The following is a 17,458-nucleotide window of genomic DNA, read 5'->3' on the forward strand; positions in this document are numbered from 1 at the left end:
CAAATTAATAATGAAGATGGAGTTAATGATTGTAAATGGGTTAATAATGTTGAATAGGGTTGTACCCATGATGTTGAATGCATTAATGATTTTTGAGGGAGGATTAATTAAGGATTAGGGGGATGATCCTGTGTGACGGTCACTGTGATTTTCTCTGTATTGTATGACGGTCACAAGTTGGCATGCTACCTGTATTGTATAGTGTTCACTAAAATGCTCCCTGTATTGTGTCATTGTTGCCGGCTTATTGCAACAAGGTTTTTTTTTTTTAAATTGTAATCTAAGATTTGGAACCCTCCTGCAGAAGTGGAGGCTGGATAGTGTACTGCATCTGAGCTGCAAACTTGACAGCCCATGAGGAAGCCGTAAGTTATTAATTTTATTTTAGAAATGTGAAGTGTATGAGGGGCTGAGAAGAGGGCATTTGTTGAGAAAAGGGTGGGGGGCCAAAGAATGCCTAGGGTACTGAAAACCTTGCACCAGCCATGATTATCCCTTCAATTGTATTGCATATTTTCATCACACTTGTAGCCTCTGAACACCCCAGTGGCCATATATCTATATATAATCTCTACGTGACATTAGCCCATACACCCCAGTGCTCATACCATTATTTGCTTCAACCTCATATAAGCAGAGCGCAGCACAGAATATAACATGCAGCTCAGATGGACTGATCAGTCTCCTCTGAGCTGGAAGTAGCACTCGGGGCTGATGAACACATATGTAGACGCTCTGAGTGCACTGCAGTTGTGCATTTGGTGCTCCACCTCCAGAATGCTGATCGCAAGGCATCCTGAGGTACAAAGAACATGTGATTTCACAGACTGGCCTCTTCAAAGAAGTGGAAGAGGAATGTAGTGATTGAATGAGAACCGAGTGGGTTAAACCTCAAGTCTGGATGCTGGGTCGTGAAACACAATGTGATCAAATTGGTCCTATTGTTGTTAAAGATGTGTTCTCAATGTTGCATTTGAGGCTTTGTCGGCCGAAACAAAGCCTCTTTGTTTCCTGTCTATCAATCCTCCCTCCCCAATTTTTGTTTGTTGTTTTTGGTGGTGCTTTTGTCTTTATCTGTTTGTTTTACAGTGGAAAAGAATGGCAGGTCGCAAATTTGATGGAGTTGTTTACTTATTATAGTCTTTGGGTGCGCTCACTTTGGTTGACTTGTTTGCTCACTGGACCACCCTGATGGGTGGACAGCCATGTTAGAAGGCTGAATTTTGTTGGCAGTTGTTGATCTTTTGGTCTGTGGGCACCTCTGTCGGTATTCGTTGGCACTGAAGTCATTAGCTGTGTAGTGCATTGTCAGAGCGGGCCGATTCTGGCCATCCTTGGCCACCATACTTTCTTTCATTTAAGTATATTTGAATATTCATAATGTGATTTAAATAAAAAGCTTACAAATTTTACTGTGCCAAATACATGTCTTTGTTTATTTTATTGTTCACTTATGTATGTGTTACCTATATGGTGAGTATGCAGGAAACCCCTCAGACGATTGGAGGTTTAATAATTTCCTGTTAATGTCAAGGAGACTGAGGGTTCTATTCATGAAGCAGTGATAAGAGTGGAGAAGTGAGCCTGTGAAGAAGTTGCCCATGGCAACCAATCAGCTGCTTCGTACAATTGTATAGTATGCAAATTATAAATGTTACGTCAATGCTGATTGGTTGCCATGCGCAACTTCTCCACTAGCTCACTTCTCCACACTTTTCACTGCTTCATGAATAGACCCCTATAATTCACATTTGCTCAAATCGCGCCAAATAGCCCCATTTGGTGTTTCATGGACTTCGTGACTAAGCCATTCCAATGCATTTCTGCTCCTTAAGGGGTCTATTCATGAAGCAATAGAAAGAGTGGAGAAGTGAGCCTGTGAAGAAGTAGCCAATGGCAACTAATCAGCTGCTCCGTACAATTGTATAGTATGCAAATTATAAATGTTACTTCAATGCTGATTGGTTGCCATTGGCAACTTCTCCAATGCCTCATTTCTCCACACTTTTCACTGCTTCATGAAAAGACCCCTTAAAATGCTATGGGAGGAAGAGAGTCCATGTCAGGGAAATCTAATTTGCCATGCGACTGCTGCAGTCAAGTCGCTAAAAGCGGATAAGATGCAAGGACTTTATAGAGAACGTTTTTTTCATAAGGGTAAGAGAAGTATGTTATTTGGGGGCTGACTAACAGGTATAACTTTTGTTGACTTTATATTTTATTCTGAGGGAACTAGACTAAAATCTAAGGTCCATTGCTGTCTCAGGATAACCTGTGTGGTCACCACAGGCAGAGTGAGTATGTGTGCCACGTTCCTAAGACTGAAAGTGGAGGTGTGACATTAGCGTTATATGACCAATTGTCCTATTACAATGCCTGCAACACCTGGCTTAGAACATAGGTGATTTATTCACCTGTACCTTGAAGATTGTAAAAAAAATCTATATATTTTTTTCCTTTTTGATAGATTGCTGTTATTATTTTTTAAAAATGAACTATTTTAAGATAATGAAAATCAAAAGCAATTCACACTAGAATTAACTTTCAATTTCAAGCAGTTAATCATGTATTACACAAAGAGAAGAAAACAGCAACACAAAGACCCAGGGAAATGATTCTTCTTGAGCGCTAAAAGTCAATTCTGCTTTTTGAGATGGTCACATTACAAAGGAATCCTTTTCTTTGTATTAAATGCTTTGTGAGATGTGCAGTGGCTGCTTAGTGCAAGGAATCAGTCAGTCACTACAGGATGAATCCTCTAATCTCCTTCCCTTAACTCTCTTAGGAAAAATATAGCTCTATTTTCAGCACATTAAATGCGATCCCAGGTACCAGAATAAATGAGAAAATGATTGAAAAGTTAATTACAAATTTTACACCAGACACATCGAAAGAGAAAAGAGAGCGCAACTAAAGTGCCAATTAATTTTTCATTTCAAACACTTTCTTTTAATGTGTGATAGACAGCAAATGTATTTCATTGCATTGAGCTGTTACTTCTTAATATCCACATCTTTTCTCCCCTTAAACAATAGCTCCACCAATTAATTTAACTGAGTTGTTTAATATTTATGGGTAATTGATGCAAGACGGGTTGTACCATTTAGTTCATTTTGATTCTGCTATGTTTTTATTGCAGTGATTAATCAGGCCACTTATCATGAGAGTGTCTATACATGTCTTATCTTCATGTCTATGTTCCCCCGAAAAAGGGCTAGGAAAATTCTATCCATTAAATGGTATCGTAAAAGTATTGCCCTATAAACAATTAATTAAGTTATGTACGTATAAAAATCAACAAATGTAATTTTGGATTTTTTTCTAATTTAACTAAATATACAAATATTGATATTCTAGTAATACTAGTAAAAGGACTGGCTTATGCTGGGTCATCTCAGTCTGCCCCCATTCACTCCACAATGCCCCCCCTCCCCGCTGTCCCAAACTGTGACTACTGCTGATCCTGTCCCGCCACCTTTACACCCCACTTTGCTACATTCCAACCCCTCCCCCCCCCATTCCTTTTCATCCCATCCACCAACCTACTGCTCTGCTTGCCATCTACGGGAGCCCATTTATCATTGATCACATTTGCAATGCAATCTGGGCACAATATTAGAGCCCAAGATCGCATTGCAGAATGTGATCTCATTGGCGGCGTGTATCAATGAAAACCCACAAGGACAAGAGCTCCAAAAAGAGCCAGTCCCTGCATTGTGCTCAGTGAGCTGCCAGGGTTACTGTGCATGTGTGATCCCGCTGACTGCAAATGCACAGCGGCCACTACTGGGGAGTGTTCCATAAAAACATTCACATTAAAAAACATTCAAAATAAAAATCATTCACAAACCTCCTTCAAATATATTTATCTCTCTTTTCTGCTTTTATTTGTTGGTGCCATTTCATCAAATCCGGGCCCCAACCACTTGCCAGACTCACATTCACCTCTATTCAGAGCAATACATAAATCCAGCTACTGTAACCTCATTAACATCACGTCTCCTATCACTCTTCATATCACTAAAATGTGCCCTATGGAATGCACACTCTGTAAAAAATTAACATCCGTTCAACTTCAACCTGCTGGCTGTAACAGAAACATGGCTCACATAATCAGACATGGCTTCCCCTGCATCACTGACACACAGTGGACTCCACTTCAAACACACCTGAAGGCCTGGTAACAGTATTGAGGTGGAGTTGGAATATTACTAATCCAATCTTTCCCATACATAGTTCTACTACAGGTTCCATCACTCACATTTATATCATTGGAAGTACATTCTATCAGGATCTGTACTCTTTTCTCTCTGTATGTTGCAACTATCTATCACCCACCTGGGCAACCCAAACAATTTCTGGGAGGTTTTTCTGCCTGGCTACCTCACTTCCTATCTTCTGGCATCTTCACCATCATCATGGGTGAATTCAATTTTGCTACTGTTAGTCCAAAATCTGCTACTCATGCCTCCAAATTACTCTCTCTAACCTCCTCTATTGGCTTCTTCCAATGGACTGACTCCAGTACTCATCAGGTGTGCCACTGCCTTGTTTTCACTAGGCTACATATGTAGCCACACTCATTGAGCATAGCTACATCACAGGTGGGGGTGCCCGGCGTGCTTGTGTGCACCTTCGCCTAGGCACGCCACTGAGTGCACAGAGACACTCCCATACACTTTAAATGGGGAACGTGCGCATCTAAGACGCACGCGCGTCCCATTGGTGCCCGGGAGTCCGCCTCGCCGGACACACTCAGTCGCAGATGAAGCCACGATTAGCGTGGCTTCATCTGTATGCTCAGTTTCTAAATTTGCTAACACTTCTTTCCCTCTCACAGATCACAACCTCATCACCTGCATGCTCTCCTCCGTTACGTCAAACTCAATGTCACTGAAGTCCTCTGATCCTTATCAAATCCGCAGAAATATTAATGTTATTCAACGTCAGTGGTCTAAATCCCGTACTCCAAGCGACTTCCTCACGTATAAGACGATCTACCATTACTATTGTAATGCCCTAGATACTACCAAACAAATATTTTTCCAAACACTCATCTCTGCTCAAGCCTCAAACCCCAAATGACTTTTTAATACATTTAACTGAGATATCAATCCTCCCTCACCCAACACACCAGTTCCTGCCAATGTGCAAGACCTTGTTTCCTACTTCAAAGACAAGATTGAAATTTCCAAATTTAAATTTCCTGCTCAGTTCCCTACCTGAACCCTCTGCCACCTTCTCTTCATTTCATCCCACAAACGAAGATGACATTTCAACACTCCTCTTGATCCTACAGTATAGCTTCACAAATAAGTAAAGCTCTATCTCCTGTACTTATCCCAACCTTAACTAAATTCTGTAATCTCTCTTTCTACTGCTGTCATTCCTTCACTGTTCAAGCATGCAGTGATTACTCCCATTCTGAAAAAACAAAATCCTGATCAAAACTCTCTCTCAAACTAAAGTCCTATCTCTCAGCTCCCATGCCCCTCCAAGCTACTTAAGAGACTCACCTACGCTCACCTCACACACGTTCACACAACGTATTGGACTCACTTCAGTCTGGCTTTTATTCCCAATACTCCACAGAGACAGCACTGACTAAAGTAGTGAATGTGATCTGGTCACTGCGAAGTCTAAATGCCATTACTCACTTCTTATTCTTCTAGATCTCTCTGCTGCTTTTGACACTGTTGACCACTCTCTTCTAATACAAAAGGAAGGATGCACACCAACAATATATGCGCAGTAAAATAGACTGAACAGCCCTGCTACTTCACCAGGCGGGACAAACACATCAATCCCAGAAAATTCAAAGTCAGACTCTCTTCTAATACAAATACTACAATCCCTAGGTCTTTAGGACACAGCCCTTTCTTGGCTCTCATGCTACCTATCTAATCACGGACACTGAAAACTCACCTATTTGTCAAAGCATAACCTTCCGCATAACTTAGACTCGAGGCCAGTTTCCCAACCCCCTGCCTCATGCCTTGGCCATTTCTACCTCGCTTACTTCCTGCCATCAGACAACCTTCCATTTGCTTGTGTCTCATGTCAGGGCCGTAACTAGAGGGGGGCTAAGGGGGCATGCGCCCCGGGTGCAGGATTTGAGGGGGCGCCAAGGACTTACAGAGGAGCAGGTTTTCTTTTTTAAACCGGCAGTGCTGTGCTGCTCCTGTAAGACAGCAGACCGCTCCCAGGGCAATGTTTCTGACCCACCTGTCTGCACACAGCTGGCTCTGGCGCTGTGCAGGTGAGCTCCAGTACTTGGGATCTCTCCTATGCCGGCTACTGTCTTAAACTCTCTTCTTTGCCATGCAGTGCTGCGACTAGCGTGTGGTGCACCATACAAGCTATAGAAGTGCACTGTGCTTTCAGTTAGCAGTATCAACCTCCACTTTGCCTACCAGATGGGGGGATTTGATGTAGCTTATAGGGTATGTATTGTAGTAATGTATTGCAGTATATAGGGGCACGTAGTGCACTGATGTGGTGTAGCATATAAGGGGATGTACTGTAGTGATTTAGTGTAGCATATAGGGTATGTAGTGCAGTGCATAGGGGCATGTAGTGTAGTGATGTAGTTCAACGTGTAGGGGATGTAGTATAGTGATGTAGTGCAGTGGATAGGGGAATGTAGTGCAGTGACGAAGTGTTATGATATAGTGCAATGTATGGGGACATACAAAGGAGCATGTACACGCTGGCTGGGCATGTGATGAATAGGGTATTTGAGGCACATAGGGGAATATTGTCCAATAGTATCTTCTTTTTTCGCATTTTTTGATAATATGATTATTTTAGTCTGACAGAGTTTGTTTTTGTTTGTTTTTTTTGGGAGGGGGGCGCCAATTTTCTGCCTTGCCCCAGGTGACAAAAATCCTAGTTTCGGCCCTGCTCATGTCACTTGTCTGTCTCCCCCCTCCCCCTAGATTGTAAGCTCCTTGAAGCAGGGCCCACTTCAATCCTGTTCTCATAGCCCTCTTCTCTTGCACTTCAATTACAGCTCTCTCCTACTCAGTGACTGTTTATACCTGATTTTCCTCTCGCTCGTGACCGTTCATCTCTTCCAACGGCTGCCTGCCCCTTGTAGTACGCCAATTAATCCTTTGCTACCTTACATCTCATCTGTATTGTGTACTGAGAACTGTGGTGCTAATTGTACTCTTTACTAGTTTTTCTGTTTTTGTAATGTTAAATTCTGTGTACCCTGTATATTTCTAATGTGTACGGTAGTGCAAAACACTTGTGGCGCCTTATAAATAAAATGTGATTATAATAATCACTCTTTCAGCTTCCGCTTCTCTGAATACACCTCTTCTTTGCTACCTCTATCAGTTGGAGTACTGCAAGGCTCAGTCTTAGGCCTTCTGCTTTTCTCAAGCTATACGGGTTGAGTATACGTGACCGGCGGTCAGGAGATCCCGGCAGCTCGCCACAGGTTCTATTCCCACTCTATGGGTTTCGTGGATTCTAAGTGGGTGGGATGTTCTACCATCTATACCACATCTCTTGGCAAACTAATCCGCTCTTTTGGATTTTAGTATCTCAAATCTACCTATACTCACCAGCTTTGTCACAATCTGTATTGGTTCATATCACCGAATGTCTTTGTGCCTTTTCATCTTGGATGTTATCTTGCCACCTCAAACATAATATTTCCAAAACAGAATTAATTATATTTCCGCCAATCAGTAGTAGTTACCAACCTGATATTTCTATCACTGTTGAGAACTCAACAATCAATCCTACCCCCAAGCTCAATGCCTAGATGTCATCCTTGACTCTGAACTGTCCTTTGTTCCCCACATTCAATCTGTCTCAAAATCATGTTACATGCATCTAAAAACACATATCCAAAATACGATCATATCTTACACAAGACACAGCAAAAACTCTAATCCATGATCTCATTATCTCCCGCATTATTGCAATTGTCTCCTTATTGGTTTTACTAAAAACAGACTCTCACCACTACAATCCATTCTGAATGCAGCTGCGAGTCTAATCTTCCTTGCCAGATATTCATTGTCTGCGCAGGCACTCTGTCAGTCCCTCCATTGGTTACCTGTTCTCTACCGTATTCAATATAAAATACTTTTACTTACACACAAGGCAAATAACCAAACTACACCAATGTACATCTCTTTACTTATCTCAAAATATCTCCCAACACAACCTCTTCACTCATGATAAGATCTACGTCTCTCATCCTCTCATTGGGCCTAATTCAGGCCTGATCGCTAGGGTGCATTTTTTACAGGGCTACAGCGGGAGGGGGAAATAGCTGTGCAGGGATGCGATCACATGTGCAGAAGAGCTGCACAAACTGAAGTTTGTGCAATCTCTGCACAGACCAGGACTTACTCTTCCAGTGCGACGATCGGGCCGGAGCTGACGTCAGAAACCCTCCCTCCAAACGCCTTGTCCCTCCTGCGTTTCTCTGGACACTCCTTAAAACCGGTCAGTTGCCACTCACAAATGGCCTCTTCCTGTCAGTCACCTTATGATCGCCCGTGTGATCGCTTTTCTTGCACCATCCCGTTGCTGTCTGCTGATCCCGTCGCTGCGGACCGACGCGCCTGCGCATTGCGGTGCATACGCATGCGCAGTTCAGACCTGATCGCAGACTGTACAAAAACGCATTATTTGCTCTCATTCATGATTACAGAACTTATATCTGGCTGCACCAACTCTGTGGAATGCCCTACCATGTACAGTAAGACTTTCCCCTAGTCTCTAAACGTTCAAACATTCCCTGAAAACTCACCTCTTAATGCAAGGTTATCAATTTCAAAATACGCCCACAAAACCTTCATAAACGTTCCTGTCCAATTACATCCCCACTATACAGGCCACACATATACTCAAATATTTTCTCTTTCTTCACTTTCATATTCTCTTGACCACTGACCAACATTGCTGTGTGACCGTGTCATACAGCCCCCCAAGAACCTTTGCAATCTGGTGGACCATTATGCATAAGATAGCACCTATCCTTGTGTATAAATGCCTAATTCCCTATAGATTGCAAGCTTGTGAGCAGGACCTTCCTACCTCTATGACTGTTTGTTATTACCCAATTTTGTTCTATTATTAATGTTTCCAATTATAAAGCTCAACAAAATTTGTTGCACTATATAAGAAACTGTTAATAATAATAATAATAATAATAATAACCCTCCGCCGTACTGGTATGTGGTGTGTAGCCCATAGGCTACAATGGATTGCAGGGATCTTTAAATTGTGGTAGCTGCGGGGGTCAATTTCGGGAATGCTTTGTATTCCAGAAATTGATAAATCTGGCAGCATCACATCCCCCAAAGAAAACTATGGGGGATGCTGCTGCTGGCGGGAATGGAGGGATTGCAGAAGGTATCAGAGATCCCTCCTACATACTGTACATTCGGGGGATACTTAATATAATTTCATAAATGGGTCCCACAGTCTTTAAAACATACCCTTCAGTCTCACAGTACCTTAGACTTTTGTGAAATAACTCAGACCCTACCATTGCTGAAGAACAACTTGGAGAAATGACAAACTACTTTGATGAGAGGGGATATAGTGACCCAGTCATCACGCGATGTGTTAAGAAAGCTTGAGACATATACCACAATGTGGGCACCAGGAGGAGCTGCATGAAACCAGCTGATCCACTCGTAGTAACTACTTCATATGATTCACTTAGCCTATCACTTAGAAAAGCCATTAAATAACATTGGCTTATTGTGGCTACTGATCCAGCCTTTCAAAGAGTCTATCTTAGGTACCACTTATGAGTTAAAAAAATGGGTTCAAACATAAAAGACCCTCTACTACAGCCAGACATTTCTCCATCTCAGAATGCATCCATGTGGCTAACAATACAGAAGTTTTTGTTGTACAATCTGTGCCACTTGCAGGACTGGACATACATTCCATTATTCTGATACGGGGCACAAGATGAAGATGAAGTATCACCTGACATGTACTGTACATCTAATTATGTAATCTATATTCTAACTATTAGTTATTAACCCTATAGCTATATGTAAGCTGTCAGCATCCAGAGTCTTACCTCCGGTTCTGGTCCCTGCGGCCTTCCTGTTAACTGGCTGGTGTGGCTGCGGCGGATAGGAGCTGCAGCAGCGAGGTCCTCCGCAGGTCCGTCTTATCGTATGGGCTCAATGGGCTCTTGCCCAAGGGCCCCAAGAGTATAAGGGCCCTATGCTCATAGCTGAGGGTCCACTCTTTCCAGGGGTACCAGATTTTTGAAAATCGGTCCTGGGGAACCGGAGATACATGAAATTAAAGCAGTGGTCCCCATCCAAGCCTTTTAATTGCTCTTCCCAGCCAGATATCTCAGGTTCTATCTGACTTAGAATTATTCTGAGGGTATACTCCAAAAGCTGGGCCTCTCGTCACATCATGAGCCGGCAGGTGCTGGACGGGGCTGTGTCTCGGCAGCGCGACCGTCCACCCACAGGAATTTCATTTTTACCCAATTTGGGGTAATTTACCCCTGTTCCCTGACTACTGTCCTAGTCGTTGTGTATGATTGAGGTCTCAGTAAAGCTGAATTAATCTTTCTTAAGTGTATCGTTCTCGTTCATTGTCCTCATTACCTCATTACCTACCCCTCTACATCTTTGGGCCTAAGTCTTCAAACCATGAGTAAGAACTACATTCAGCCACCTCGATTCCTTCCCTTGCGGATAGCTGCTCTCTCAGTCAGTTATCAGTCGTCAGATCCCCAACTCAAGCCAAGTGTGACATAAGCTTAATGAGTCTGTTCTTTTATACCATTGCATGTACTTATGCTATGCTATCAATTGCGTTTTCCACCTGTAGTAGTCTTTTTTCCCCAAAAAATTCTATATGGTACTATTTCCTGATGTTATGCCTTTTGGCTCATCTACTGTAAAATGTACACTTTAGTGTACCTTATCCATCATTAACTGCACATGTGCTCAGTCATGTGCTAATGAAAGACTGCTAATGGCAGACCTGTGTTGTATGAATCTGGATACTTGTTATCCACTATACTCTTTATTCACTGCACTAACTCTACATTGTGCGGAGCACACCTGATGCTGTTGGTGTTTAACTTTCATAGGCTATTTATGTTTGGATTTCTGACTGTGTTACACTATGCACTTCATGCGTCAAGGTTGGTGTGATTGTAATTACTATGGGATGTATTTCACCTGTTTTAAGGGGCGTTTTCTGAACAACATTACTGGCCTTGGTACCAACCAAACTATAGTGGTACTTAGCTGTTTTAAAATAAGATGGGCCATTTCAAGTTGATTGAGCGCCACTATACAGCACATATTAGAAATAATAAAATCATATAAATGTTATGCCCTCTAAATCTATAATCAACAATCAGGGTGTCCATAATGATATCCCTGATGAAGTTGAGGTTCAATGAAACACGGATGGTTACTGCTATTGAGTGAATATACCTGGAAGCAGCCCAAATTGCTAAAGTACCAGCATGAATTAACATTTGAAATTAATGAATGTTGCTGTAATTTCTAAATTTAGTCTGTACCGATGTGATAGGCATTCTTGATAGCTTTTATATAAGCGGGTGTAATATCATACTTTATGTATTTGAGTTGAAAAGAATAACTCCTCCAACATATCAGTGGTTTCAGAAAAGCTAGAAATATTTTATTTGATATACAAAGAATTATAGTCTTTTTTTTCTAATACATTCTCTTTTAATTATGCATTTCCAAATGGCATTGGGTATACTTCCTCTTTAGTACAATATCTGATTACATGTAAAACACACATGAATACATGTAAAAATAACATGTAATTTTTCTCACTCATTCTGTATTTTACCAAGTGTTTCATGATAAAATATATAATATGAAATTATTGTACCTCTTTAGCAAAGAGCCACCTATCTTCATTCGCCTTTGGGCTTTCAGAATCCCCTTCATGCAGTTGATCACCAATGGGACCCTGAAGAGGACACCTAGGTTTGGTTTAGCCATTGCCCTCCTTAAAAACAGAAAATTGAGAAAAATATAAAATATAGAGATTATGCTGTGACTGACATGTAATGTTTACAAATACCAGGTGATGACTGTCACCGGTACTAGTGATTGGCTGTTTGCAAATCACCTATTGATATGTAGTTAAATGGTTATGAGCTGTATCTTAATTGTGTGTTGCTGTGCATGACTCATCTGTCTAAATAACAACATAGTCCAGGTGCAGGGCTTGTTTACATGCCTCTATAAAAGTATCTGCATGTGCTCAAGTCTGTCACTGTGTTTTTGGACTGTTACAGTACTTAGCTCAAGAGAGATTTGTACTCAATCGTATTGACAGCTGTTTGTCTTCTATCACATGTACCAATACATCCCACTCTGGTCTGGAATCAACATGTGGACTAATCTCCTTGCAAACATTCGCAATGCAACCACCAACTTGTAGGCATCTGTCAATAAAAGTAATCATATGCCAAAAGTCCAGTACTTTGAGCAGCCCTAGAACATTCATTACACCTACTGGCAACATAAGTAAAACACATAACATATAAATGCGGATTTTCGTTTTCTCTCATGGTAATACACAATGTCAGATCGTACAACTTGCACTCACCAAAACATGTTCCTCTTTTTTTGAACTAACCTCCCATAGACAAATGTGGGGTGGGGGTGGGGGGTTCCAGTTGCAAACTATAGTTTGTTACATTCTAAATACGTATCCTTCATGGGCTGGGAATAAACGCTCTAAAATCAAACATTTGGAAAAAACCCTCCAGAAAATCCTGCATTTTCCCCTGCTTCCTTTTTCACATCCGACGACGTACCTACCAACTTGTAGGCATCTACCAATATCGCCTTGCCTCCCACACTGGTCACCTTCATACCCCCTCCAAGAACTCTCTGGGAGGTACAGAATATAAACAGGCAAGTATGACACACAATAATCCCAATTAAGTAAGAAGGCAATTAGTCTACTTGCATATACTGTATATAGAGTATATAAATAAATACAATTGTAATCATAGACTGAGTATGTTTTCCTTTAAAGAAATATTTGAAAATGTAAAATGAAGCACTCGCTATCTGATTTACCTAATATAAGCACTTAATTTAATTTACAGCATGAGTCCATAGCTAAAAGCTGGAAAAATATGATTATGTGCTTAAGTGATTGAGTACATATCTAAACTCTTTGTGACAAACATATTCATGCACAGCATCAATTAATATAATCCCCTGGGTCTCCTTATCTATTGCTATGCTACAAATTAGATAACAAACTCAATTTGCAATATGTTATAGAGGAAGTCAGTTTCCTTTACACATTTTCACAAAGTCTGTTTCCTTTTCACACTGTCGGTGTACATGTTCTTTCATTTGTTTATTACCGTATAGTCACATCATTACAATGCCATTTTCTCAGTATTGTAAAAAATAAAATAAAATAAGATTTTACTTACCGGTAAATCTATTTCTCGTAGTCCGTAGAGGATGCTGGGGACTCCGTAAGGACCATGGGGAATAGACGGGCTCCGCAGGAGATAGGGCACTTTAAGAAAGCTTTGGATTCTGGGTGTGCACTGGCTCCTCCCTCTATGTCCCTCCTCCAGACCTCAGTTAGAGAAACTGTGCCCAGAGGAGATGAACAGTACGAGGAAAGGATTTTAGTAAATCTAAGGGCAAGATTCATACCAGCCACACCACTCACACCGTATAACTTGTGATAAACTACCCAGTTAACAGTATGAACAATAACATAGCCTCGATTCAAACCCGATCAACTATAACATAACCCTTATGTAAGCAATAACTATATACAAGTCTTGCAGAAGAAGTCCGCACTTGGGACGGGCGCCCAGCATCCTCTACGGACTACGAGAAATAGATTTACCGGTAAGTAAAATCTTATTTTCTCTAACGTCCTAGAGGATGCTGGGGACTCCGTAAGGACCATGGGGATTATACCAAAGCTCCCAAACGGGCGGGAGAGTGCGGATGACTCTGCAGCACAGATTGAGCAAACAGGAGGTCCTCCTCAGCCAGGGTATCAAACTTATAGAACTTTGCAAAGGTGTTTGACCCCGACCAAGTAGCAGCTCGGCACAGTTGTAGTGCCGAGACCCCTCGGGCAGCCGCCCAAGAAGAGCCCACCTTCCTAGTGGAATGGGCCTTAACCGATTTAGGCAATGGCAATCCAGCCGAAGAATGCGCCTGCTAAATCGTGTTACAGATCCAGCGAGCAATAGTCTGCTTTGAAGAAGGAGCGCCAACCTTGTTGGCCGCATACAGAACAAACAGAGTTTCGGTCTTCCTGATCCTAGCCGTTCTGGTCACATAAATCTTCAAAGCCCTGACCACATCCAGGGACTCGGAATCCTCCAAGACCTGTGTAGCCACAGGCACGACAATAGGTTGGTTCATATGAAAAGATGAGACCACCTTGGGCAGAAATTGAGGACGAGTCCTCAACTCTGCCCTATCCACGTGAAAAATCAGGTATGGGCTTTTATATGATAAAGCCGCCAATTCCGAAACCCGCCTTGCAAAAGCTAAGGCCAACAACATGACCACTTTCCAAGTGAGGTATTTCAACTCTACTGTTTTGAGTAGTTCAAACCATGGTGACTTGAGGAAACTTAATACCACGTTAAGGTCCCAAGGCGCCATCGGAGGTACAAAGGGAGGCTGAATATGCAGCACGCCCTTCACAAAAGTCTGTACTTCAGGAAGAGAAGCCAATTCTCTTTGAAAGAAAATGGATAAGGCCGAACTTTGAACCTTTATGGACCCTAATTTTAGGCCCAAATTCACTCCCGTTTGAAGGAAGTGAAGCAGACGGCCCAACTGGAACTCCTCCGTAGGAGCAGTTCTGGCCTCACACCAAGAAACATATTTTCACCATATACGGTGATAATGTTTCGACGTCACGTCCTTCCTAGCCTTGATCAGGGTAGGAATGACCTCCTCCGGAATCCCTTTTTCCGCTAGGATCCGGCGTTCAACCGCCATGCCGTCAAACGCAGCCGCGGTAAGTCTTGGAACAGACAGGGCCCCTGCTGCAGCAGGTCCTGCCTTAGAGGAAGAGGCCACGGATCTTCTGTGAGCAACTCTTGCAGATCCGGATACCAAGTCCTCCATGGCCAATCTGGAACAATGAGGATTGTTCTGACCCTTCTTATTCTTATTATCCTCAACACCTTGGGTATGAGAGGTAGAGAAGGAAACACATAGAACAATCTGAACACCAAAGGTGTCACCAGAGCGTCTACCGCAATCGCCTGAGGGTCTCCTGACCTGGCGCAATACCTCTTTAGCTTTTTGTTGAGGCGGGACGCCATCATGTCTATCTGAGGCAGTCCCCACTGATCCGTGATCTGTGTGAAGACTTCTTGATGAAGTCCCCACTCTCCCGGATGCAGGTCGTGCCTGCTGAGAAAGTCCGCCTCCCAGTTGTCCACCCCCGGGATGAACACTGCTGATAGTGCACTTACATGGCCTTCCGCCCAGCGTAGAATCCTGGTCGCCTCTGCCATGGCCACTCTGCTCCTTGTGCCGCCTTGGCCACTGCCGTGACATTGTCTAACTGAATCAGAACCGGTTTGTTCCGAAGCCATTCCTCCGCTTGGCGTAGGGCGTTGTATATGGCCCTCAACTCCAGGGCATTGATGTGGAGACCAGTCTCTAGGCTAGACCAGAGACCCTGGAAATTTCTTCCTAGTGCGACAGCTCCCCAACCTCGGAGGCTCGCGTCCGTGGTCACCGGGACCCAGTCCTGAATGCCGAACCTGCGACCCTCCAGGAGGTGAGCACTACGCAGCCACCACAGGAGAGACACCCTGGCCCTGGGAGACAGGGTGATCCATTTTTGCATGTGTAGATGGGACCCGGACCATTTGTCCAATAGGTCCCATTGAAAGGTCCTTGCATGGAACCTGCCGAAGGGGATGGCCTCGTATGAAGCCACCATCTTCCCCAGAACCCTCGCGCAATGATGCACTGAAACCTTTTTTGGCTTCAATAGGTTCCTGACCAGAGCTACGAGCTCCTGAGCCTTCTCCACTGGAAGAAAAACTCTTTTTTGGTCTGTGTCTAGAATCAGGCCCAAAAAGGTCAGACGCGTTGCAGGGACTAGCTGGGATTTCGGTAAATTGAGAATCCAGCCGTGCCTCTGCAACGTCTTCACGGACAGAGACACGCTGTCCAGCAACTTCTCCCGAGATCTCGCCTTTATGAGGAGATCGTCCCAGTACGGGATAATTGTGACGCCCTGCCTGCGCAGGAGCACCATCATTTCCGCCATTACTTTGGTGAAAATTCTCGGGGCCGTGGAAAGACCAAACGGCAACGTCTGAAATTGGTAGTGACAGTCCTGTACTGCAAATCTCAGGAACGCCTGGTGAGGAGCGAAAATCGGAACATGAAGGTACGCATCCTTTATGTCCAGGAACACCATCCAATCCCCTCCCTCCAGGCTGGCGATGACTGCTCTGAGCGATTCCATTTTGAACTTGAACCTCTTCAAGTACAGGTTCATTGATTTCAGATTTAAAATGGGTCTGACCGAACCGTCCGGTTTCGGTACCACAAACAGGGATGAATAATAACCCTCTCCTTGCTGGAGATGAGGAACTTTGACTATCACCTGTTGAATGTACAATTTGTGAATTGCAGCTAACACCAGCTCCCTCTCCGACGGGGAAGCCGGCAGAGCCGATTTGAAAAAACGGCGAGGAGGCATGTCTTCGAATTCCAGTCTGTATCCCTGGGAAACAATCTGTATTGCCCAGGGATCCACCTGTGAGAGAACCCAGACGTGGCTGAACAGACGAAGATGTGCCCCCACTTGATCTGACGCATGCTGCGGGGGAACATAAGGTAAAAAATTCGATTTACCGGCCGTAGCAGTAGAGACAAGGTCCGAGAGGCCTTCTCGAAACAACTCCTCCCCCTTGTAAGGCAATGACTCCATATGCCGCTTTGAGTCGGCGTCTCCCGTCCACTGTCGGGTCCACAAGAGTCGCCTAGCAGAAATAGACATAGCATTTATTCTGGAGCTTAGTAAACAAATGTTTCTCTGAGCATCCCTCATATACAAGGCAGCATCTCTGATATGCTCAATGGTCATTAGAATGGTATCCCTATCTAAGGTGTCAATTTCCGTAGATAAGGAGTCTGCCCATGCCACGACAGCACTACAAACCCAGGCCGACGCCATGGCCGGTCTAACGATAGTTCCTGAATGTGCGTAAATGTGCTTCATGGTAATTTCCTGCTTGCGATCAGCAGGATCCTTGAGGGAAGCAGTATCCGGAGAAGGCAGTGCCACCGTCTTGGATAAGCGTGTCAGTGCCTTGTCTACTTTAGGCGAAGATTCCCATCGTATCCTATCCTTCTGTGGAAAAGGATACGCCATAAGAATCCTTTTGGGAACATGTAGTCTCCTATCCGGAGACTCCCAA

General features: G+C 43.4%; 1 protein-coding gene across 1 annotated transcript in view; it reads right to left on the minus strand.

Annotated features, from left to right (window-relative positions):
• CNGB3 (cyclic nucleotide gated channel subunit beta 3) overlaps nt 1–17,458 on the minus strand; it is a 346,397-nt gene that overhangs the window by 201,097 nt on the left and 127,842 nt on the right. Inside the window, exon 4 of the mRNA XM_063924064.1 lies at nt 11,887–12,006. Coding sequence (XP_063780134.1) covers nt 11,887–12,006 — 120 coding nt within the window. The remainder of the gene's footprint in view (nt 1–11,886; nt 12,007–17,458) is intronic.

The sequence above is a fragment of the Pseudophryne corroboree genome, chromosome 5 (assembly GCF_028390025.1).
Source record: "Pseudophryne corroboree isolate aPseCor3 chromosome 5, aPseCor3.hap2, whole genome shotgun sequence".
In the NCBI taxonomy this organism is placed as follows: domain Eukaryota; kingdom Metazoa; phylum Chordata; class Amphibia; order Anura; family Myobatrachidae; genus Pseudophryne; species Pseudophryne corroboree.